The sequence below is a fragment of the Aotus nancymaae genome, unplaced genomic scaffold, assembly GCF_030222135.1.
Source record: "Aotus nancymaae isolate 86718 unplaced genomic scaffold, 86718_ANA_hifiasm-v0.15.2.pri h1tg000028l, whole genome shotgun sequence".
NCBI lineage: Eukaryota > Metazoa > Chordata > Mammalia > Primates > Aotidae > Aotus > Aotus nancymaae.
Window position 1 is genome coordinate 40,421,517 of NW_026988441.1, and position 22,883 is coordinate 40,444,399.

Sequence of the window (22,883 nt, forward strand, 5' to 3'; positions counted from 1 at the left end):
GCCTGGCCCCTGGCTAATCCGAGGCAGGGAAGCACCTGTCCCCGTGGCCCTGCCCGCCGGCCCACGCTCCTAATCTGGCCCTCTAAGCTGACACAGCGTCTGCGGCTTCTGCCTGTCCGGCTAAGTCGCCCAAAGCCCCCTGCACCTCACGCTGAATCCTTCCTGCGGCCTCTTAACCCACCTGGCCAATTAGTTAATTGTGGCCTGAGACCTGAAGCAGCTCGTGATGAAGACATCGGGGGAATTATCTCTCCCCTCCCCCCAGCCCTGTCCCTGCAGCGGCCACAGGTCTGGCTCCGCCCTGGACACACAGCCTGGCGGGCCCACTGTGCTGATGGGAAACTGAGGCCGGGGGAGGCACCGGGAGCCCCACAAGCTGCAGCTGCCCCTGTGGCTCAAGCCTGAACCCGTGTCCCTCTGCACCTTGCCCACCTGAACTTGGATCCAGGGATGGGGCAGCCACAGCCGGTCCTGGGCCAAAGCCACCTGCTCCCTAGGGTCTGACCCGGGCTCCTCTGAGGCCTGGGCACCTGATTTCTCGAGTGTGTGTGTGAGAGAGATAGTGTGTGAGTGTGAGCGTGTGTGAGTGTGTGTGTACATGTGAGTGTGAGAGCGTGCACGCGTGCGCGCGTGTGCGCGTGGCTGTGTGTGAGCACGTGTGTGACTGAGCGTGTGTGTGCGTGTGCACATGTGAGTGTGAGAGCGTGTGTGTGCACGTGACTGTGACAGCGTGAGTGTGAATGTGTGTGGGCGTGTGGGTGTTTGCACGTGCGTGTGAGCGTGTGTGTGAGTGTGAGCGTGTGTGCACGTGAGTGTGACTGTGAGCGTGTGTGAGCGTGTGTGCGTGTGCACGTGTGTGAGCGTGTGTGACTGCGTGTGAGCGTGTGTGCGTGTGCACGTGTGTGAGCGTGTGAGTGTGTGTGTGTGATGCCTTTCTCTCTCTCTTTCGTTATGTGTCTCTTTCTTCAAAGCCGCCATGCCAACATTCCGCAAGGATCTCTTTACTTCACTGGGGCCATCCGCAGGCCTGGGGCTCCCCCTCACTCCCCCACAATCACCTCCCCCCGTACTCCGTGTCACTAAATCAGGCCTCCCCTCATCTCCGCTTCCCGCTGTCCCCCTCCTCTCTGTGTTTAGGGCCCTCCCCTGCCTGAGCTCCAGCCTCCTGGCTCCTTGGACTTGGGGGATCCTGGTCTCTGGGGCTTCCCGGAGGAGCCCGCTCCACCTCTGAGGCCTCCGCCTCTGAAACAGTCCCACCTCACAGCCCAGAATGGGCCTCGGTATTGCCCTTGCCTCCCCACGCCCACACCCTGCCCCTCTCAAACTTCCTTCCTCTGGAATCACTCCCCACTCCCTTCCGTCTTCCCCACCGCCCGTCCCTTGCCCTGACCAGGCCCTGCAGCCCCGCCTGCCTGGCGCCTGCCCCTGGTTTCTCAGCTGCTCTTCACTGATGTTTGTATAAGATGCCACTGTATCCCGGCTCCGCAGCCTCCCATGGCTCCCCAGCACCGCGAACTTCACACCCAACGTGTCCAGAACCTGCGGCTTTGTGCCCCATCTTCCATTCTCCCCACCTTCCTTAACATAGCAACCTGGCCAGCTGTGGTGGCTCACACCTGGAATCCCAGCATTTCGGGAGGCCAAGGCAGGCAGATCACCTGAGGTTGGGAGTTCAAGATCAGCCTGGGCAACACGGTGAAACCTGTCTCTAGTAAAAATATAAAAATTAGCTGGGTGTGGTGGCATGCACCTGTAATCCCAGCTACTGGGGAGGCTGAGGCAGGAAAATCGCTTGAACCCAGGAGGCGGAGGTTGCAGTGAGCCAAGACTGCACCACTGCACTCCAGCCTGGGCGACAAGACAGAGACCCGGTCTCAAAAACACAAAAATAGGCTGGGTGCGGTGGCTCACACCTCTAATCCCAGCACTTTGGGAGGCCAAGGCAGGTGGATCACAAGGTCAGGAGTTTGAGACCAGCCTGGCCAATATGGTGAAATCTCATCTCTACTAAAAATACAAAAATTAGCCAGGCGTGTGGCGCACACCTGTAATCCCAGCTACTCAGGAGACTGAGGCAGGAGAATCACTTGAACCCGGGAGGCGGAGGTTGCAGTGAGCCGAGATCTCAACACTGCACTCCAGCCTGGGTGACACAGTGAGACTCCATCTCAAAAAAAAAACAAAACCTAAATTAAATAGCAACCCGTCTTGCCCCACACGCCCCCCCCTCCCCCCGTAGGTTTTCTCTCTGGGCTCGTGGACACTGGACACACTCTGCATTTTAACACGGTTGTCTGTCTGCCCCGCTAGAAAGTCTGCTCCGTGATGTCTGTCTGTTTTGGTCACTACTGCTCTGAGCAGTACCTGGTACACAGTAAGTGCTCAGTAAATGTTTATTGGCATAAATAGTGAACTTTTTTTTTTTTGAGGAGTTTAACTCTTTTGCCCAGGCTGTAGTGCAGTGGTGCAATCTTGGCTCACTGCAACCTCCACCTCCCCCAGGTTCAAGCAATTCTCCTGCCTCAGCCTCCCAAGTAGCTGGGATTACAGGTGCCCGCCACCACACCTGGATAATTTTTGTGATTTTAGTAGGCAGGGTTTTGCCATGTTGGCGAGGCTGGTCTCAAACTCTTGACCTCAGGTGATCCACCCGCCTCGGCCTCCCAAAATGCTGGGATAACAGGTGTGAAGCACCGAGCCCAGCTGTGAATGGTGAACTTCTATTCGTATCTCAAGACCCAGCTAAAAGGGCCCCTACCCCTTGTGTCCAGAGGAGCCAACTGCAGTGCCTTCACCTCCGGGAACTCAGCTTCCCCAACCCCCTCTGACATCTGTGAGTCCTAAGCCCCCTTTTTCTGCCCCTGGCTGATAATATGAACAGTGGGCATTCATTAAGTGCCCCCTGTATGCTAATCCCTGTGCAATGCTCTGAGAAAGTGAAATACCCCCCAGGGTAGGTCCCATTGTGGCAGTTTTACAGCCAGGGAAACTGAGGCCCAGAGAGGGAGAGGCCCTTGGCATCCTATGGCGAGGGGCAATGGAGCCTGGCCGACCCAGCCACCCCCTCAGAGCCCCAGCCCTCCGCCCACCTGCCCTCCCTCGTGGCTCAGAACAGCCTGAGTCGGAGCGGGAGGGGCCGCGTCAATTAAGCACCTGGAGCTAATCCTCACCCCTCCCCCAACCCCGACCTGGCAGACGCGGCGCCGGCCCGCCGGGGCAGGTGCCCCGTGGAGATCGACGGAGGGGCTGCCGTGGGCGGTGAGTGCGGGACGGGCACCGGTGGGCCTGGGTGGGACGTGGTGGGGGCAGAGATCCCCCCAGGGTGGAGGGCTTAGGACGAGGGAGAGATCCTGCCCTTCTGGGTGGGGCATCCTCGACCCCCCGCACTCCCCCCCCACACACACAGGCCATGACAGTCACAGACGCAGAGGGAAGGACGGGCAGACAGGCCCAGTGGGAGACCCCTGAGCCCAGGAGGCCAGCTGGGGATGCGCAGCCCATGCCGGCCCCAGTGGAGGGAGCGGATTTCCCCGGAGCCGGGAGGCAAGCCTGGGGCTCCCCTGCCCTGTCCCTGCCAGCAGTGCCCCCGGCCGCCTCCCCGCCATGTGTCCCACTGCCATCCCTCCAGGTGGGAGCCATGTTCCTGAGCCCGGGCGAGGGGCCGGTGGCCGAGGGTGGGGGTCTAGGGCCGGGCGAGGAGGCCCCCAAGAAGAAGCACCGGAGGAACCGCACGACCTTCACCACCTACCAGCTGCACCAGCTGGAGCGGGCGTTCGAGGCCTCCCACTACCCGGATGTGTACAGCCGCGAGGAGCTGGCAGCCAAGGTGCACCTGCCTGAGGTGCGGGTACAGGTGAGGGCACCACCCCAACATCTCCCACCACCTAGGGAGGGAGGCGAAGCGAGATCCGGACCCTCCCGGTGCATGAGCAGAAGAGAAGCTGGGAAGGCTTCCTGGAGGAGGGGGTGTGGGAGCTGAGGTTTTGACGTTTGAGTAGGAGTGTGCCAGCGGGGAAGGAAACGGCATTTTTCTAGGTATCCCAGTGTGTGCAAAGATGTGGAGGGGATAAGTTGGAGGTGTGTCCCTTGAGCTGAGTGTGAGGTGGATGAAGGAGGAGGCAGAGAATCGTGCGGGTAACGGCGCTTTTGAAGGCCTTGAATGCCGAGTTGGGCGGCTCAGGCTTCTTGCTGAGGGCCACGGGAGACCAGGGAGGAGAGTGAGGAGCTCGAGGGGAGCTTGGGCTTAGGGAACGGTTGGGAGGGGCTGGATCCTTTCCAGGCTCGTCGTCTTGGGTGGAACAGTGAAAGAGCAGGTGGGAGTCGGGTCAGACGGGAAGCAGAACCGCCGGGCTGGGGTGTGCAGAGAGGCTCCAAGGAGTGGCAGGGCGAGACGGAGCTCACAGCACCCTCCGGCACCCTCCAGGTGTGGTTCCAGAACCGCCGGGCCAAGTGGCGGCGCCAGGAGCGGCTGGAGTCGGGCTCAGGCGCCGTGACGGCCCCGAGACTCCCCGAGGCCCCGGCGCTGCCGTTCGCCCGCGCCCCAGCCGTGCCGCTGCCCCTGGAGCCCTGGCTGGGCCCCGGACCGCCGGCTGTGCCAGGCCTGCCCCGCCTCCTGGGCCCGGGCCCGGGGCTGCAAGCGTCCTTCTCGCCCCATGCCTTTGGTCCCCCCTTCGCAGACGGCTTCGCCCTGGAGGAGGCGTCTCTGCGGCTGCTGGCGAAGGAACACGCGCAGGCTCTGGACAGGGCCTGGCCGCCAGCCTGAGCCTGCGCCCCTCCAGGCCCCTGGGGACGTGCCCTGGTGACAGCCACCACGCCTTGGGCTAGGCCGAGGTCACGGAGCAGCCATGGTCAGACCAGGCCATCACTGGGGAGCGGGACCAGAGAGACAGCCTGCTGGGTCCCCGGCCCCCATCCCCCACCCCGTCACCACCCATCCTGCTGGCAGTGGCCCGGCCCTGAGTGTCAGGCAGGAGGCGTTCTGAGCATTCCCAGGCCTGGGGCAGGGCCCTCCTCCCCTCCTCGGGCCTCAGTCTCCCCATCTGTCAGGTGGGCATAGGCGCGTCTGAGATTCCATTCCTGGGCTGTGGGTGGCTGGGCCGATGACTCCGTGACGTAAGTCTAAATCTCTCTGCCTGCCCCTAATCCCTGTCAGCAGAGATACCCGCTCTCCAGGGCTCCCCGTCCCCAGGAGATGACAAATAATAGCAGCTCTGGCCAGCCCGGCCTCCATTCGCCATGTGCCCGCTGTGCCAGTGCCCCCCCTCCAGTCCGCCCTGGACCTCGGGCACGGCCGTCAGCCCATTCTACAGGGAGGGAAAGCGGGGCTCGGGCAGGAAGCCAGGTCCCCGAGGTTGCATGGCCAGGAGTGGGTGGAGCTGCCTTTCAGACTCATCCCTGTCCCCACCATCCGAGGCACGGCGGCAGGTTCTGGAGGGAGGGTGGGTCCCGGGCCAGGGACTGGTGGGACCCTCGTGCAGAGGCGGGTGAGGCTGAGGCAGTGTCGTCATTGTCAGCCCCTGCTCCTCACGTCCCCACCGACTCCAGGCCCCGTGCGTGTCCCCCAGTCCCGCGGGGGCACGGCCAGCATCTGCTCTGTCCAACCCGGTCATAGAGCAGCAGGAGAGGCCGGAGCCACGGGATGGGACCGCCTGGGCCAGGGCCACCCCCCAGGCCAGGGTAGGAGCTGCGGCGGCCACCCTCCCCGCCTCCAGCCCAGGCTCCCAGATTGCTCCCAAGTCACCGGGGCACCCCATCTCCAGGCGGCACCTCACACCAGTCCTGAGGCCCAACGCCCGGTCACCACCCAGTGTCACCGTGCACCAGTCACTCGGGACACGGCAGTCAGCACAGGAAAGATGTGTTCTTTAAAAGCGAAACCAGGCCAGGTGCAGTGGCTCACGCCGGTAATCCCAGTGCTTCGGGAGGCCGAGGCGGAAGGATCGCTTGAGCCCAGGAGCTGCAGACCAGCCTGGGTGACACAGCAAGACCCTGTCTCCACGACACTTTCTAAAATTTGCCGGGTGGGGTGGAGCATACCTGTCATCCCAACTACCCCAGAAGCTGAGGCAGGAGGATGGCTTGAGCCCCAAAGGTCGAGGCTGCAGTGAGCTGTGATCACGCCACTGCACTCCAGCCCGGGCCACCCAGCCAGACCCTGACTCAAAACCAATAAAAAGCAAACCTAAAACGTAAGACTTCAGTGATCAGTGATGAGCACAAAAAGAAACAGGAAGGGCGGACGGGGAGTCTGGCGGGGCTGCAGTTTCACCGGGGAGTTCTGGAGGAGGGGAGGCTGGCGTGGAGGCCGGGGGCGGGAGGGAGGAGGTTAGGGGAAAGGCGGCCGGGCAGAGGCGCAGCCTGTGCAAAGGCCCTGGGGCAGGACCACGCCTGGTGCATTGGAGGAACGGAGGGGAGGCCCGTGTGGCTGGAGCAGAGTGAAGGAGGTGAAGGACGGAGGGGACAGGGGAGGCCAGGAAGGGCCAGTGGCTGTTACCACTTTGATTTTTACCGAGAACCTTGGGGAAGCACAGGAGGGTGGGAACAGGGCTGGCACCGCCTTCGGGGTGTGACACAAGGCGCGCTCACACCCCCACCTGTCCAGGGAGGCCGGCAGGAGAGCAGGTGCGCGGTAATCCGCTCCAGAGTCCTCTAAGAGGATGAAGTCAGGGTTTCCCTTGGAGGGCGGAATTAGCCTTGGGCCTCTGCCCTGCCCGTCCGGCTTGTGGACAGAGGAAGCAGGAGGGTGGGTGAGCCCAGCCCAAAGCCCCCAGGGCACCCATCTAGGAATGGGCGGGGCTGCTGTGGCAAGGGTGGGACAGAGGGCGTGACCCTTGGGGTCTTTCAGGATGGGGGTCCATGAGACCCACCCCCATCACTCCCTAAGGAGGCATCCCCCCACCCCACCTCCTCCAATTGGTGGGCTCCAGCCCTCGGGACCCTGCCCCACTGGTCCCTCATCACAGCCGGGCAGGGCAGAAGCTGGGACTGCAGGGAGTCCTGTCCTCACTCTGGCTGTGGGTCAGGGTCAGGGTCGGGGGCAGGGTGAGGGTGCCGAAAGCAGACTCCAGAGGGTGGACCGGAGGCGGAGGTTGAGGCCTGGCCTCCAGTGGAGTGGACAAGGCGGCTTGGGGAGGGGAAGGAAGGCCCAGGCTCCTGGCCTCCAGGGATAGTCACGCTGTGACTGTGGCAGGAAGGAAGGGGTGGTCCCTTCCCTCTGACTCTACTTGCTGCGCTGGTGGGGGACATTAGCCAGGAGCCCTGTGGCTACCCTGCCCATGAGTGCCACCCCTGGGGGATCCATGGACCCTGAGATAGAGAGAGCCACATGTCTGAATACGGAAGCACCTGGATCCAGCCACACCTGAAGCCATACACCTACCCCGGGACATCTCCTTTCTTTTTTTTTTTTTTTGAGACTGAGGCTTGCTTTGTTGCCTGGGCTGGAGTGCAGCAGCGCCATCTCGGCTCACTGCAACCTCCGCCTCCCCAGTTCAAGCGATTCTTCTGCCTCAGCCTCCGGAGTAGCTGGGACCACAGGCACGCACCACCACACCCAGCTAATATTGGTATTTTTTTTAGTAGAGACGGGGTTTCACCATGTTGGCCAGGCTGGTCTCGATCTCTTGACCTCATGATCCGCCCATCTTGGCCTCCCAAAGTGCTGGGATGACAGGTGTGAGCCACCGCGCCTGGCCGACATCTCCGTTCCTGAAGCTCACAAAGCCTCTTTTCTGACTGACGGCTTGAATTGGTTTTAGTCCCTTGCAACCGAGAGGCTTAGCTAGGACCCCCCCATCACCCCTCAACTTGAGATTCGGAGCTGGGGCCTCATGGGTGGTGTCAGGAATTCCAGGAGTTGGGGAGAGAAGCCAAGGGCTGGAGGTACAGGGGACCTGCGGCCGGCCGGCCACTGGCTGGGGTGGAGGCCGGGATCCCCGGGGTCTGAGGGGCCCACCTCCCGCGGGGCTGACGTCAGACAGTAGCCAAGGGGGACCAGGGTGTACCCAGAGAGGTCTTTATTGCCCTCCACGGCCCTGGTCCAGCCCCGCTGTGGGGTCGCAGGGAAACCAGACTGGGGAGCCGCCTTCTGTCTCATGAAAGTCCACGTTCTCTGGGAAAACGGCAAGTCCTCCGGGCTGAGGTTAGGGCCAGGGTCGGGGGTCAGGGGTCCAGGGGCCGGGGTCGGGGGTCGAGGGTCCAGGGTTGGGGCCGAGGTAAGGGGTCCGGGGTCTGGGGTCCAGGGTCAGGGCTCTAGGGTCCGGGGTCGGGGGTCTGGGGTCCGGGGTAGGGTCCAGGGTCGGGGGCCCGGGGTCAGGCGTCCGGGGTCGGGGGTCAGGGGTCCAGGGGCCGGGGTAGGGGCCAGGGTCGGGGGTCCGGGGTCCGGGGTCTGGGATCGGGCATCCGGGGTTGTGGGTCGGGGGTCCGGGGTCACGGGTTGGGGGTCTGGGGTCCAGGGTTGGGCGTCGGGGTCGGGGGTCCGGGGTCCAGGGTTGGGCGTCCAGGGTCAGGGGTCAGGGGTCCGGGTTCGGGGCCGGGGCCGGGGTTGGGAGTCCGGGCACACCGCACTAGAATTTCTTGTTCTTGCTCAGCCGGTTGTGGCGCCAGATGTTGTGTTTGCGCAGCAGCCGCCAGTACTCCCGGCTCTCGGGGTCCAGCTCCTCCAGTTTCTTCGGGGGGCCCACGTTCATCTCGAACAGCCTGACGGGGGCGCGGGCAGGAGTCAGAGCTACACGGCAACCCCCTGGGCTCCCTGGCGTCCTGGGCACCTCAGGCAGAGGCGGCGACAGGGCTGGGTCCCAGTCCCACTGCTTGGCTGCATCATGTCAGGCTGGTCCCTCCCCGACCCTGGGCTGGGTGGGTCCCTGGCCTTGCTGCAGTGGAGCCAACCCCATCCCAACGGCACCAGCGCCAAGCCCCGTCCCGCCTCCAGCGCTGCCCACACCTGCTCAGCCTTCCTGACCCTCCCCAGCCTTCAGATCAGCTTGCAACCAGAGCAGAGCCTTCCCCACAGCCCACAGGCCCTACCCTCACCTCCATCCTCTCTCCCGCTCCTCACTGTGCTCCAGCCACACAGGCCTCCCCGCTGTTCCTCCAGCACCCCAGGTGCGGTCCTGCCCCAGGGCCTTTGCACGGGCTGGGCCCTCTGCCTAGAAAGCCCCTTCCACCCACTCACGTCTTGGCTTCTGTGTCTCCTCCCCCAGAGCTCAGACTAGAGCAGCCAAACGCCCCCGCTGTGTCACTCCTGCCCCCTTCCCGGGCGTGTCACCACCGAAGCTGCCTGATTCCCTGCTTCCTGTCCGCCTCCCCAGCGGGCTCCGCCGGGTGTAGACTTGGGCCTATTTCGAGTCCTTCCGTGTCCCTGAAGCCTAGAACAGGGCCTGATATGGAGTCCGTGCTCAGTTAGTATTTGCAGGCCGGGCGCGGTGGCTCACGCTTGTAATCCCAGCACTTTGGGAGGCCGAAGCGGGTGGATCACCTGAGGTCAGGATTTCGAGACCAGCCTGACCAACATGGTGAAACCCTGTCTCTACTAAACACACAAAATCAGCCAGGCATGGTGGCGCATGGTGGTGACAGAGCGAGACTCCATCTCAAAAAAAAAATTTGTTTTTAAGTATTTGCTAAAGAAAAAAGAGCATTTATTTATTTAGAGATGGAGTTTCATTCTTGTCACCCAGGCTGGAGTGCAATGGCACAATCTCAGCTCACCACAACCTCCTCCTCCCAGGTTTAAGCAATTCTCCTGCCTCAGCCTCCCAAGTAGCTGGGATTACAGGCGCATGCCACCACATCCAGTAATTCTCTATTTTTAGTAGATATGGGGTTTCACCATGTTGGTCAGGCTGGTCTCGAACTCCCAACTTCAGGTGATCTGCCTGCCTCAGCCTCCCGAAGTGCTGGGATTACAGGCGTGAGCTACCACGCCCGGCCAAAATGGGCATTGTTTTAGGTACTTGACAAGTGTTGTAATCTCATGAATCCCTCATAGTCCTCGGATGGAGGGATGGGTCCCATCACCCCCTGTTAAAGACGGGACCACCCAGGCGCAGAGCCCTGAAGCCAGGATGGACAGTTGTCACCATTAGGCTTCTGGCTGGAGTGGGGATTCGCCTCTCCCGGAACGGGTCCTCCTGGGGCAGAGGAAGGAAGAGTTGGTGCAGGATGACACAGCCTGGCCCACTCACCATTCGGGGTACTCAGCATTCGGTTTCAGGGGTACATCCTGCCCTTCCTTGTAGATGTTGACGCCCATGGCGTACGTGGTGAGCTGGACGGGATCTGTGCACACCTCAGGGTCCTTGAGGGCATCGCTGGCCACTGCACCCTTTCCCGATTTGCCCATCTTCACAGCTGTGGGGAGGAGAGCGAGAGTCACTGCAACCCAGCTCCACCCCTGGAAAGCCAACCTCCCTCCCAGAGCTCCCTGTCCCCGTCTCAGGTGGCCTCAGCCACTGGCGGAACTCTGCTACACTCAAAACTTATTTTTTTTTTTTGAGACGGAGATTCGGTCTTGTTGCCGAGGCTGGAGTGCGATGGTGTGATCTCGGCTCACCGCAACCTCCGCCTCCCAGGTTCAAGCGATTCTCCTGCCTCGGCCTCCTGAGTAGCTGGGATTATAGGCATGCACCACCACACGTGGCTTATTTTGTATATTTAGTAGAGACAGAGTTTCTCTATGTTGGTCAGGCTGGTCTCATACTCCTGACCTCAGGTGATCTGCCTGCCTCAGCCTCCCAAAGTGCTGTGATTATAGGCGTGAGCAACCGTGCTGGCTCAAAACTTTTTTTTTTTTTTAAAGACAAGAGGATCTCAGCCAGGCACAGTGGCTCATGTCTGTAATCCCAGCACTCTGGGAGGCCAAGGTGGGCAGATCACTTGGGGTTGGGAGTTCCAGACTAGCCTGATCAACATGGTGAAATCTCATCTCTACTAAAAATACAAAAAAAAAAAAAAAACTTAGCTGGGCATGGTGGTGCATGCCTGTGATCCCAGCTACTTGGGAGGCTGAGGCAGGAAAACTGTTTGAACCCAGGAGGCGGAGGTTGCAGTGGGCATCACTGCACTCCAGTCTGGGTGACAGAGCAAGATTCTGTCTCAAAAATAATTTAAAAAAACTTTAAAAATAGCTAGGTGCAGTGGCTCACACCTGTAATCCCAGCACTCTGGGAGGCCGAGGCGGGCAGATTACGAGGTCAAAAGATTGAGACTGTCCTGGCCAACGTGGTGAAACCCCGTCTCTACTAAAATACAGAAATTAGCAGGGCATGGTGGCATGCGTCTGTAGTCCCAGCTACTCGGGAGGCTGAGGCAGGAGAATTGCTTGAACCCAGGAGGCAGAGGTTGCAGTGAGCCGAGATAGCACCACTGCACTCCCGCCTGGCACCTGGCGACAGAGCAAAACTCTGTCTCAAAAAAATAAAAAATAAAAAAATTTTAAAAATAAAAAGCAAAGACAGGGTCTTGCTCTGTCACCTAGGCTGGAGTGCAGAAGCGCGATCATGGATCATGGCACACTGCAGCCTCAAACTCCCAAGCTCAAGCAATCCTCCTGTCTCAGCCTCCCAAGTAGCTGGGACCACAGGTGTGTGCCACCATGCCCGATTTATTTTTTATACAAACAGGGTCCTGCTATGTTGCCCAGGCTGGTCTCAAACTCCTGGGTTCAAGTGATCGATCCTCCTCCTCGGCCTCCCAAAGTGCTGGAAATAAAGGTGTGAACCACCCTGCCTGGCCTCAAAATCACTTTAAGTATAATTTGGACACAGCATTAAACAACTCTGATGCCCGAAGTGACCAAGTCATTCCCTTTAAGTTACATTTTGGTTGCTTCTGTTTATCTCACTGAGAAAGTCTCCACTGGCTGCTATGTGACTGTGTTTAAGGCTGAACATTTGCCAATTTCCCCCGTTCAACAGAGGAAATCAGGCAAGGCTGTATCCAGCTGAAACTTAATAACCTTGTTTTGTTCTTGCTTAAGTGGCTAAGACTTAAATGCGCTCCACAGTTTCCTTGAATTTTTGGTAACGGCTTGACCAAGGTCACCCTACGATTTGGAGAAAGGCAGAGAAACAGGATTGGAACCCAAATTCATGACCTCCCCAGCCTCCCTGCAAAGCCCTTCCAACCCGCGCCGGCGCAGTGCAACGCGTGGGGTCTACGTAACCGACATCCTCCTCCCAGGCCGATCCGCCCCACGCTGGCGCCTGCGCATTGAGTCCAATGGCTAAGGTATCTGAGACAGACGCCCGCGCTCAAAGCGGCGCTGGGTCCCTCAAACTGCGCCTGCGCTTGTAGCCTGGCAGCCGTCTCGCGCTCTCTCTCTCTGCGCGTGCGCATTAGGTCTAACACGCCTCCCCAACCAGCGCCTGCGCACTGCCAATTCCTCAGTGTACTCACCGACCCTAGCTCTTAACCCCGCTCACCCGGTTTCTTGGCATAATCGCGGACCAGGAGTCTTCCAGGAGCGGCGGGCTCTAGGAACTCCCGGGCCCCCCAGCCAGCCCACGTCCGGGTAGCCCCGAAAAGGTGTCTGGTCGCCATGACGTATTGCAGGCAGCTTGCACGTGCACGTTTCCGGGAGATGTCAGTGGCCCAAGGGGTACTTGGGAGTTGTAGGCCCCGTGGAGGTGTCTGGGAAATGTAGTCTCCCAAGCTTTCATACTCTACGGGGGTTTCTTCAGACTTTTGTAGACATAACCAGTTGCTGTACGAGAAGACGTTCAAGGTATGTTTCATTGACTTCTTGTCCTTCTTCAATTACGTAACATTTACTAAAAATATCACACTTTATATGTTCCTGATTCCAGCCAATAAGTAAGGCCCTTTACTCCAGCAGTAGGGCTGGAGTCTAATCATTGTTAATTTTTATAACATATTTTTTACATTATTATATATTGCATATGTATATTCTTTTCCAGCCCTACTGCTAAATCCTTGACCCGCTTGATCTAATTTAATCCTCACAATTAGGAGGTAGGTACTATTTTATCCCCAGCTAATAATAGTGAGGAAACCGAGGCTCCAAAGAGATAAAAGTCTCAGGCCGAACCCAAGTCCAGGGTGCATCAATCTGTCTCCCAACTGTGAGCCAAACCGGAAGTCCATCTTCAACAGAGTCCCCACGCCGCTTCCGGTGCCTCAAGGTCCCAAGGAAACCACCGCTCACACTTCTTTAATATTTCCCAACCCCACTTCTCTCCATCTGCCCTCCTTTGCAATAATGAACACAGCCCCAGTAGCCAGGCAGTGATTATTAACGTTGTTTTGCAGAAGAAACGGTTCCTGGGGCCAGGCCGGGCTGTCCGCGGGGAGGGAAGCCTGGGATTCGAACCATGGGCTCCGACACCTGCCGTAGTCCCAGCGCCCCCGCGTGGCGAGACTGACTGGGAGAACTACATTTCCCAGCAGGCCTCGCGAGGCCACGCATGCTCAGTGGGCCAGGGCGCTACGCTGGTAAGAGGGTCCGGCGCCGGGACCGGAATCCTAGAGCTGCGGCTTCTGGGGGTGCGGCACGGGCTATGCCGGGGCACTCCTGGGGGCGCGGAGTCCTGGAGGCTGCACGGGGCTGAGGCGGCCCCGGTTTGGGAAGTGAGTGTCCTCGAGGTGCAGAGCGGGATCTGAGTCGGCGTCAGAGGTCGGGGGTCTGAGGGCGGGGTCTGGAATATGGGATTGGGGCTGGGTCCTGAAGTCGGGGTCTGAATCTGGAGTAGCGTTGGAAGTTTGGAGACTGGGGTCTGCTTTATGGCGTCTTTGGTCTCTGGTATTAAGTCCAGGGTCCTGGGTCTGAAGTTCTGGATGGGGGTATTGGGGGTTGAGGTCATGGGACTGGGGTCTTGGGGACCTGCCTCTGACGAGTCTGTAGAGTCAGGGTGTGAGGTCTGGGTCTCCAGCCTGGGTTCCGCGTCTGGCGGGAGGAGGACTTGCAAGAATCAGGGCTGGAGTGAACAGACTCCATTAGTTGGGAGAGGTCTGGGGTGAGAGCTACAGGGGCTCGGGAAGCCACTGCCTCACCCCTCCCCATTCTGTGCCTCAGTTTCTTGTCTGTTAAATGAGAATCCGAACTTCCTTGAAAGGGTTGGTGAGGATTAGATTATGTGTCCTGTACGAACAGTACCCAGCTAGGGCCTAGCATTGGATAGGCACCCAGGAAACCTCAAGGTTTTTGTTTTGGGGGGATTTTTTTTTGACACACAGTTCTGTTCTGTTGCTCAGGCTGGAGTGCAGTGGTTTAATCTCGGCTCACTACAACCTCTACCTCCTGGGTTTAAGTGATTCTCCTGCCTCAGCCTCTAAGTAGCTCGGTCTACAGGTGTGCCCTAACACACCTGGCTAATTTTTGTACTTTTAGTAGAGACAGGGTTTCACCATGTTGGCCAGGCTGGTTTCGAACTCCTGACCTCGTGATCCACCCACCTCAGCCTCCCAAAGTGCCGGGATGACAGGCATAAGCTACCTCGCCCAGCCTTTGGGTTTTTGTTTTTTTTTTTGAGACAGGGTTTCAGTGTGTTGCCCAGACTGGAGCGCAGTTGCACAATCAAGGCTTGCTGCAGGCTCCCCCTGCTCTGGCTCAGGCCATCCTCCCACCTCAGCCTCCCAAGTAGCTGGGACTTCAGGCGTGCACCACCACCTCTAGCTAATTTTTGTAATTTTTGTAGAGATAGGGTCTTGCTATGTCGCCCAAGCTGCTCTCAAACTCGTGAGTTCAGTCTGCCCTCCTTGGCCTCCCAAAATGCTGGGATTACAAGCAGGAGCCACTGTACCTGGGCAAAACTTCAGCGCTGACCCTCTCTCTTTCAGCTGCCTGAAGATGCCGGCCTAAGCCTGGAGTCCAGGCATGGACTTCCCCACGATCTCCCGATCCTCTTCGGGGCCTCCAGCCATGGACTTGGAGGAGGCCAGGGACGTTCTTGTGCCCTCTGAGGACCTCAGCCCTGACAGCCAGTGGGATCCGGTGCCAGGAGGCCCCGGCAGCCTGAGTCAGATGGAACTCGATGAGTCAAGCATTCAGGAGCTGGTGCAGCAGTTTGAAGCTCTGCCGGGCGATCTGGTGGGCCCGTCCCCAGACGGAGCCCCCTGCCCCCTACACATTGCCACAGGCCACGGCCTGGCCCCCGGGGAGATCGCCGATGCCCACGGGCTCCTGTCTGCGGAGGCAGGCCGGGATGACCTGCTGGGCCTCTTGCGCTTTGAGGAATGCCCGCCTTCCCTGCCTGGTCCTGAAGAGCCTCTGCGGCCTGCCCCCCGACTGTTGCAGCCCCCTGAGGACCCAGAGGAGGATCCTGATCCCCCAGAATGGGCGGAGGGGGCCTCTGCTGAGCAGGGGGGCAGCAGGAGCTCAAGCAGTTCCCCGGAATCCTGGCTGGAGACGGTGCCTCTAGTCGCAGCTGAAGAGCCACCTGCTGGTGCCCAGGTAGTGCCCGCCCCACCCTCCAAGTGTCCTGGACTGCCTGGAGCCAAGCAGGGGGACTCAGTCCTGCCCCTCCTCTGTCTTCTTCCAGAGCCCCGAGACCCTGGCTTCCTACCCTGCCCCCCAGGAGGGTGAGTGTCCTGCCCAACCTGGCCTCAGGCACCTAGGGTTCCCAGACAGCCAGAATCAATCAAAAGCAGATGCCGGCTAGCCAGGGAGAGGCGAGCTAGCCTTGACAATGGGGTAGAGTGAGGAGGGGACTGTGGAGCAGCTGTGGCCACTGGTCACACTCAGTTCCAGAGCCGGGCTTGGCAAATTATAATCGAGGGCCAGATCCAGCTCGGTGCCTGCTCTCGTAGGTTTCCAGCTAAAGATGGTTTTTTTTGTTTTTTTTTTTTTTTTGATGATTTCTGTTATCCAGGCTGGAATGCAGTGGCTGGATCTCAGCTCACTGCAGCCTCCATCTCCAGGTTCAAGGCATCCTCCCACCTCGGTTTCCTGAATAGCCGAGACTACAGGTGCGTGCCACCACGCCCACCTAATTTTATTTTGTTTATTTGGGTAGAGATGGGGTTTCACCATGTTGCCCGAGCTGATTTCGAACTCCTGAGCTCAAGCAATCTGCCTGCCTGTGCCTCCCAAAGTGCTGGGATGACAGGTGTGAACCATCATGCTGGATGGCCTTGGCTTTTTTTTTTTTTTTTTTTTGAGATGGAGACTCTGTTGCCCAGGCCAGAGTGCAGATGTGCAATCTCGGCTCACTGCAACCTCCACCAGCTGGGTTCAAGCATTTTTCCTGCCTCAGCCTCCCGAGTACCGAGTAGCCGGGACTATAGGCGTGTGCCACCACGTCCAGCTAATTTTTTATTTTTATTTTTTGTATTTTTAGTAGAGACAGGGTTTCACCATGTTAGCCGGGATGGTCTTGATCTCCTGACCTCATGATCCACCCGCCTTGGCCTCCCAAAGTGCTGGGATTACAGGTACCCTGCCTGGACTTTTTAATGGATTTCTTTTTTTAATTGAAAGAAGAATATTACTTATTGACATGTGAAAATGATATTTTAGAATGGATATGGTGACTCATTACCTGTAATCCCAGCCCTTTGGGAGGCCAAGGTAGGTGGATCATGAGGTCAAGAGATCGAGACCATCCTGGCCGACTTGGTGAAACCCTGTCTCTACTAAAAATACAAAAAAAAATTAGCTAGGCATGGTGGTATGTGCCTGTAGTCCCAGCTACTCTGGAGGCTGAGGCAGGAGAATAGCTTGAATCCAGGAGGTAGAGGTTGCAGTGAGCCGAGATCGCGCCACTGCACTCCAGCCTGGGCAACAGAGGAAGACTCAGTCAGAAACAAAGAAAGAAATACACACTAAATACTGAAGATTTAGTATGAAAAAATAATTTAAGGCCAGGTGTGGTGGCTTACGCCTGTAATCCCAGCACTTTGGGAGGCCGAGGTGGGCGGATCATGAGGTCAGGAGTTTGAGACCAGCCTGGCCAACATGGTAAACCACATCTCTACTAAAAATACAAAAATTAGCTGGGCGTGGTGGTGCATGCCTGTAATCCCAGCTACTCGGGAGGCTGATGCAGGAGAATTGCTTGAGCCCAGGAGGTGGAGGTTGTAGTGAGCCGAGACTGCAGCACTGCACTCCAGCCTGGGCCACAGAGCAAGACTCCATTTCAGTGGAAAAAAAAAAAAAATTCTGTTTTTAAATTTTTTTTTTTTTTGAGATGGAGTCTAGCACTGTCGCCCAGGCTGTAGTGAGTGGCGCGATCTCGGCTCACTACAGTCTCCGCCTCCCGGATTCAAGCAATTCTCCTGCCTCAGCCTCCCGAGCAGCTGGGACTACAGGCACGCGCCACCACGCCCAGCTAATTTTTTTTGTATTTTTAGTAGAGACGGGGTTTCACCATGTTGGCCAAGATGGTCTCAATCCCCTGACCTCATGATCCACCCGCCTCGGCCTCCCAAAGTGCTGGGATTACAGGCGTGAGCCACCGTGCCTGGCCCTAGTGTCTGTTCTCTGTTTACACCTCGATTCAGATGAGCCACATTTCAAGTCTGTGATGGCTACATGTGCCTGGTGATTTCCACAGTGAATGGCACATCTCTGGAACCCCAGAGTGGAGCTGTTCCAGAATGCTTACCTCCTGAAGGACAGTGGGCAGGACTGGCTGTGGTGTAAATTCACTTAGGGGTGTCCTGAACTGGGTCCTAGGCCTGTGCTTCTAAACCAAAATGCGGTAGTTACTCGTTAGTAGAACACGCTCGGGCTACTGGCAGAGCTTCTGGCTCTAGGTACCTCAGGGAATTTTAGACCATGGGAGTAAAGCTTTGTATTTTTCCTTTTTGTTTTTGGAGACTGAATCTCGCTCTTTCGCCCAGGCCGGAGTGCAGTGGCGCGATCTCGGCTCACCACAACCTCCGCTACCTGAGTTCAAGTGATTCTCCTGCCTTAGCCTCCCAAATAGCTGGGATTACAGGCATGCACCACCATGCCCGGCTAATCTTTGTATTTTTAGTAGAGGTGGGGTTTCACCCTGTTGGCGAGGCTGGTCTCGAACTCCTGGTGAGATCTCAAGTGATCCGCCCGCCTCAGCCTCCCAGAGTGCTGGGATTCCACGCGTGAGCCCCTGTGCCTGGCCAGGAGTAAAGCTTCATGTATTCTGGGCTGGATTGGGAGAATTCTTAGAATCCCCAGTGTAGCCAAAGGTGTGAACTACTGAAGGAGATTCTGGAACCACAGGAGGAGCTGCCTGATGCTATGGTGACTAAGCTGTTCCGGAATCATGGAGCAGAGAAGTCTGATTCCAGAGTGAGAATGCGTTTCTAGAACTTCTGACAGAATTGCGATGAGACCTGTCAGAGAGTTCTGGAATCAAGGGTCAGAACCCAGCTGGGGTTCTGGACTGTATGGGAGTGTTCGACGTGCGCCGATTCTCTATTCTATCCTGGCGGAACAAAACTGTTCCCGGGTTGTGGAACTGCCCGCTGTCCCCGGCCGGCCGGAGACAGTTCCAGAGCAGTGGGCAGAGTTGGGCGGTTCTAGATTTATTGAGGGAATTCCAGAACCAAGCAGCAGGGGACAGCTGTCATTCCAGAATGTTGTAAGGTTTAGAAATAGGAGCGGGGCCGGGCGCAGTTTCTCATGCCTGTCATCCCAGCGCGTTGGGAGGCTGAGGCGGGCGGATCACTTGAGGCCAGGAGTTTGAGACCAGCCTGGCCAACGTGGCGAAACCATGTCTCTAGTAAAAATGCAAAAATTAGCCGGGTGTGATGGCGTGCACTTATAATCCCAGCTACTCATGAGGGTGAGGCAGGAGAATCACTGGAATCCGGGAGGCAGAGGTTGCAGTGAGCCGAGATTGCGCCACTGCACTCCAGCCTGGTGACAGAGCAAGACCCTAACTCAAAAAATAAATAAATAAATAAATAGAGTGGGAGTGTGTGGTTCTGGCCTGATCTTGGAATTCTGGGAACCCGGGGTGAAGGTATCTGTGGGTGGTACATCTGGCTTTGAATCCAGCCATCGTCTGGATTTGCTGGCTTTCCGCTCTGTGAGTCCTTGAGGGGTGGACAGAAGGTTCTAGCCTGTGCGGGCCAAGCTGCTTGGATGGTTCTAGAACAGTGGGCGGTGCTTCCTGGCTGGAGAGTGCTAAGCCACCAGCTAGAACTCTGCCTCCTAACCATCTCGAAGAGCGCAGCCCCGGGGCAGAGCCCGTGGGAGTGGGCTCCCGAGGGCCGACCTGCTCGCTGTCGCCCTCAGTGCCTGGTCCCTGTGACCATGAGGACCTTCTGGATGGTGTCATATTTGGGGCCAGGTACCTGGGCTCCACCCAGCTGGTGTCCGAGCGGAACCCGCCCACCAGCACACGCATGGCCCAGGCCCGGGAGGCCATGGAGCGCGTCAAGGTGAGAAGAGGGGCCGGGGGCGGGCGGGCGGGCGGCGGTGCGCTGCTGGCTGGGTCTGCGGGGGCCTCCACCTCCCACACCGCACCCACAGGCCCCCGACGGGGAGACCCAGCCCATGACGGAGGTGGACCTCTTTGTCTCCACCAAGAGGATCAAGGTCTTGACGGCAGACTCCCAGGTGCGGGGCGGGGACCCGACCCCAGGGACGAGGGTGGGGCGACCGGGCCCGGCACGGCCCCCAGCCCACGCAGGCTGCTTCTCCCACCCGCAGGAGGCCATGATGGACCACGCCCTGCATACCATCTCCTACATCGCCGACATCGGCTGCGTGCTGGTGCTGATCGCGCGGCGGCGGCGGCGGGCGCGGGGGCCGGCACCCCAGGACCACGGCCGCCACCTCCACAGGATGCTGTGCCACGTGTTCCACGCGGAGGACGTGAGCAGCTGGGGCCCGGCCGCCTCCCGACCACACCGGTGCCCCCCGCTGCGCCTGGCACTTAACCTCCCACCCATAAGCTTATTTTTCCATTCTTTTTTTGGGTCAGGGTCTCCTTCTGTCACCAGGCCGAAGTGTACCCGTAGCCTCCACCCCCCAGTCTCAAGTGATGCTCCCCCCTCAGCCTCCCTAGTAGCTGGGACCACAGGGATGTCGCCACGTGTGGCTAATTTTTGTATTTTTTGTAGAGACAGGTTCTCACTCAGTCTGTTGCCCAGGTAAACACAGAGTCTCAAACTCCCGGGCTCAAGCGATCCACCCACCTCAGCCTCCCAGAGTGTTGGGATTCCAGGCGTGAGCCACCTCGCCCAGCCTCCCATAAGCCTCCAAGACTCAGCCAACTCCCAGAAACCTTGCCCGCTCCTGGGTTGTCCCTGTGGGACCCCTGACAGGACCCATCAGGCCCAGGTCCCCTGGCTGGCTCTCTGGTAGCTTTTCCCACAAGCCGTGCCCAGGGAGCTGGTCCCTCATTGTTCCCCAGCCCAGGGCTGCCCCCTCCTCCTCCCTGTAGACTCCCCAGGATCCGACCATCTCTCCAGTTCCCCCAAAGCCCCAGGGCAGGAGGCTGAGTCCTGGGACTCTCACCCCAGGTGGGGACAGGAGGGCTGAGCTCTGAGGACCCTGGGGACTTCGGGAACCTGGAGGAGGGGGTGGGACACCCCAGGGACACGCCGCCCCTCCCTGCAGGCCCAGCTCATCGCCCAGGCCATTGGCCAGGCCTTCGCCGCTGCCTACAGCCAGTTCCTGCGGGAAAGCGGCATTGACCCCAGCCAGGTGGGCACGCACCCGAGCCTGGGCACCGCCGGCCCCGGCCACCTCCACAACGGGGACCTGGACCACTTCTCCAACAGCGACAACTGCCGGGAGGTGAGCGAGGCGCTGGGCAGCCCCCGCCTGGCCCTTGCCCACCCGCTCCTGCACCAGGCCCCGCCCAGCAGCCTCCACGTCCCCTCTGTGTCTCAGGTGTGCCTCGAGAAGCGGCGAGGGGAGGGCCTGGGTGTGGCCCTGGTGGAGTCGGGCTGGGGCTCCCTGCTGCCCACAGCCGTCATCGCCAACCTGCTGCACGGGGGCCCCGCCGAGCGCTCAGGGGCCCTCAGCATCGGGGACCGCCTGACTGCCATCAATGGGACCAGCCTGGTGGGGCTGCCCCTGGCCGCGTGCCAGGCCGCCGTCCGCGTGAGTTTCCCGGGGTGGCAGGGCCCCCACGCTCCCAGGAAGGGGAGCTGAGTCCCAGAGAGGTCTCTTCCCTCTCCAGGTCTCTCCAGCCCAGCTGGGAGGGAGAAAGTCAAACTTTAGAAGTCCCACTGGTGTGCCCTTGGGGAAACTGGGCCTGGAGAAGGGAGGCTGCTTGTCCAGGGCACCAGAGCCAGGATGGAAATGCGGGTGGCCCAGCTCCAGGGCCGGGTGGCTTTCTCTCTGCCAAGAGACAGCTGATGTCTAGGGGGTTGTTTGAGACAGGGTCTCACTCTGTTGCCCAGGCTGGAGTGCCGCGGTGCAGCTGTGGCTGACTGCAGACTTGACCTCCTGGGCTCAAGCAATTCTCCTGCCTCGGCCTCCCAAGTAGCTGGGACCTCAGGTGTGCACAACCACGCCCAGCTAATTGTTTTACTTTTTGTAGAGATGGGGTTTCAGTATGTTGGCCAGGCTGGTCTTGAACTCCTGGCCTCAAGTGATCCACCTGCCTTGGCCTCCCACAGGACTGGTGTTACAGGCGTGATCCACTGCGCCCGGCCATGTTTTTGAATTTTTTTTGTTTGTTTGTTTTTGAGATGGAGTCTCGGTCTGTCACCAGGCTGGAATGCAGTGGCGCAATCTCAGCTCACTGCAACCTCCGCTTCCCGGGTTCAGGTGATTCTCCTGCCTCAGCCTCTCGAGTAGCTGGGACCACAGGCGTGCATCACCATGCCCAGCTAAATTTTTTTGTATTTTTAGTGGAGATGGAGTTTCACCATGTTGGTCAGGATGGTCTCGATCTCTTGACCTCGTGATCCACCTGCCTCGGCTTCCCAAAGTGCTGGGATTACAGACGTGAGCCACCGTGCCCGGCCTGTTTTTGAATCTTAACCTTTGTTGCTCAGATGGGGAAACTGAGGCCCAGAGATAGGGAGGGACTTGCCCCAGTCGGAGGGATGAGGCCACGGTCTGCACAGCCTCATACAGAACGTTTGACACCTGCCTGGAGAGCCCGGCCGTCAGCTTGGCTTTCGGCCATAAGGAAGCCGTAGGGCTCGGTTCAGATGGCTTCCACTCTGAGCCCACCTGGCCCAAGTCTGTCCTTCACCACATCTGAGGCTCTACCAGCACTGAGCCCCTGGACTCCAGGTCTCTGGTTTACAAGAGGGTAAACTGAGGCCCAGGGGGGTACAGCCTGCCAAGCTGTCCGGCAGCTCAGCGACGCCAACGGCCCCCATCCCGCAGGAGACGAAGTCGCAGACGTCAGTGACACTCAGCATCGTCCACTGCCCGCCCGTCACCACGGCCATCATCCGCCGGCCCCACGCCCGCGAGCAGCTGGGCTTCTGCGTGGAGGACGGCATTGTGAGGCCCTGGCCCCTGGCCCGGGTGGGGGGTGGGGCGGCCCCGAGCACGGCCCCCGAGTGACCCCCCTTTCGTCCCTCAGATCTGCAGCCTCCTCCGCGGGGGCATCGCCGAGCGTGGGGGCATCCGCGTGGGCCACCGCATCATCGAGATCGATGGGCAGAGCGTGGTGGCCACGCCGCACGCCCGCATCGTCCAGTTGCTCACCGAGGCCTACGGCGAGGTGTGCGGGTGGTGGGCGGTGTCCCGGGGCGTCCCCCGCCGCGGCCCCAAGCCTGCCCTGAACCCTCATCCGCCTCCGCTCCGCAGGTGCACATCAAGACGATGCCCGCCGCCACATACCGCCTCCTTACAGGCCAGGAGCAGCCCGTGTACCTGTGACCGCCCCGTCCCCCGCCCGCCACCGTGCCTTCGCCTCCACGGCCCTGGAGCCCCATCCCGGGCCCGCCTTGGCTGGCCAGGACCCCAGCGGTTCCTTGGTCCTGTATGATTCCCTAATACAAAAACAGTAAAAGCTTATCCA

The 22,883-nt window shown here is 59.4% G+C and overlaps 3 protein-coding genes across 3 annotated transcripts; 2 read left to right on the forward strand and 1 right to left on the reverse strand.

The window, feature by feature from the left end:
• The first annotated feature begins 3,637 nt into the window (after positions 1 to 3,637).
• On the forward strand, positions 3,638 to 6,192 carry RAX2 (retina and anterior neural fold homeobox 2). Its single transcript, XM_012436148.3, has 2 exons — positions 3,638 to 3,853; positions 4,424 to 6,192. Exons 1-2 carry the CDS (start codon positions 3,638 to 3,640, stop codon positions 4,760 to 4,762), a joined length of 555 nt encoding a protein of 184 aa, XP_012291571.2. The 3' UTR covers positions 4,763 to 6,192.
• Positions 6,193 to 8,434: 2,242 nt separating this feature from the next.
• On the reverse strand, positions 8,435 to 12,647 carry MRPL54 (mitochondrial ribosomal protein L54). The gene is made up of 3 exons (XM_012436149.3): positions 12,423 to 12,647; positions 10,185 to 10,350; positions 8,435 to 8,697 (listed from the first exon to the last, which is right to left on the reverse strand). Exons 1-3 carry the CDS (start codon positions 12,538 to 12,540, stop codon positions 8,565 to 8,567), a joined length of 417 nt encoding a protein of 138 aa, XP_012291572.1. The 5' UTR covers positions 12,541 to 12,647; the 3' UTR covers positions 8,435 to 8,564.
• An 850-nt stretch (positions 12,648 to 13,497) lies between these two features.
• APBA3 (amyloid beta precursor protein binding family A member 3) lies at positions 13,498 to 22,768 on the forward strand. Its single transcript, XM_012436150.3, has 11 exons — positions 13,498 to 13,587; positions 14,797 to 15,409; positions 15,498 to 15,537; positions 19,181 to 19,326; positions 19,418 to 19,504; positions 19,598 to 19,762; positions 20,510 to 20,689; positions 20,786 to 20,998; positions 22,241 to 22,360; positions 22,443 to 22,583; positions 22,670 to 22,768. The coding sequence occupies exons 2-11, from the start codon at positions 14,834 to 14,836 to the stop codon at positions 22,739 to 22,741; spliced, it is 1,740 nt and encodes a 579-aa protein (XP_012291573.2). The 5' UTR covers positions 13,498 to 13,587; positions 14,797 to 14,833; the 3' UTR covers positions 22,742 to 22,768.
• Positions 22,769 to 22,883: the final 115 nt, after the last annotated feature.

Coding starts and splice junctions, on each gene's coding strand:
- APBA3 (XM_012436150.3), top strand. CDS start 14,834: ATGGACTTCCCCACGATCTCCCGATCCTCTTCGGGGCCTCCAGCCATG. Junction 22,361..22,442: donor TCTGCGTGGAGGACGGCATT/GTGAGGCCCTGG, acceptor TTCGTCCCTCAG/ATCTGCAGCCTCCTCCGCGG. Junction 22,584..22,669: donor TCACCGAGGCCTACGGCGAG/GTGTGCGGGTGG, acceptor TCCGCTCCGCAG/GTGCACATCAAGACGATGCC.
- RAX2 (XM_012436148.3), top strand. CDS start 3,638: ATGTTCCTGAGCCCGGGCGAGGGGCCGGTGGCCGAGGGTGGGGGTCTA. Junction 3,854..4,423: donor TGCCTGAGGTGCGGGTACAG/GTGAGGGCACCA, acceptor GGCACCCTCCAG/GTGTGGTTCCAGAACCGCCG.
- MRPL54 (XM_012436149.3), bottom strand. CDS start 12,540: ATGGCGACCAGACACCTTTTCGGGGCTACCCGGACGTGGGCTGGCTGG. Junction 10,351..12,422: donor CGATTATGCCAAGAAACCGG/GTGAGCGGGGTT, acceptor TCCTCCCCACAG/CTGTGAAGATGGGCAAATCG. Junction 8,698..10,184: donor AATGCTGAGTACCCCGAATG/GTGAGTGGGCCA, acceptor CGCCCCCGTCAG/GCTGTTCGAGATGAACGTGG.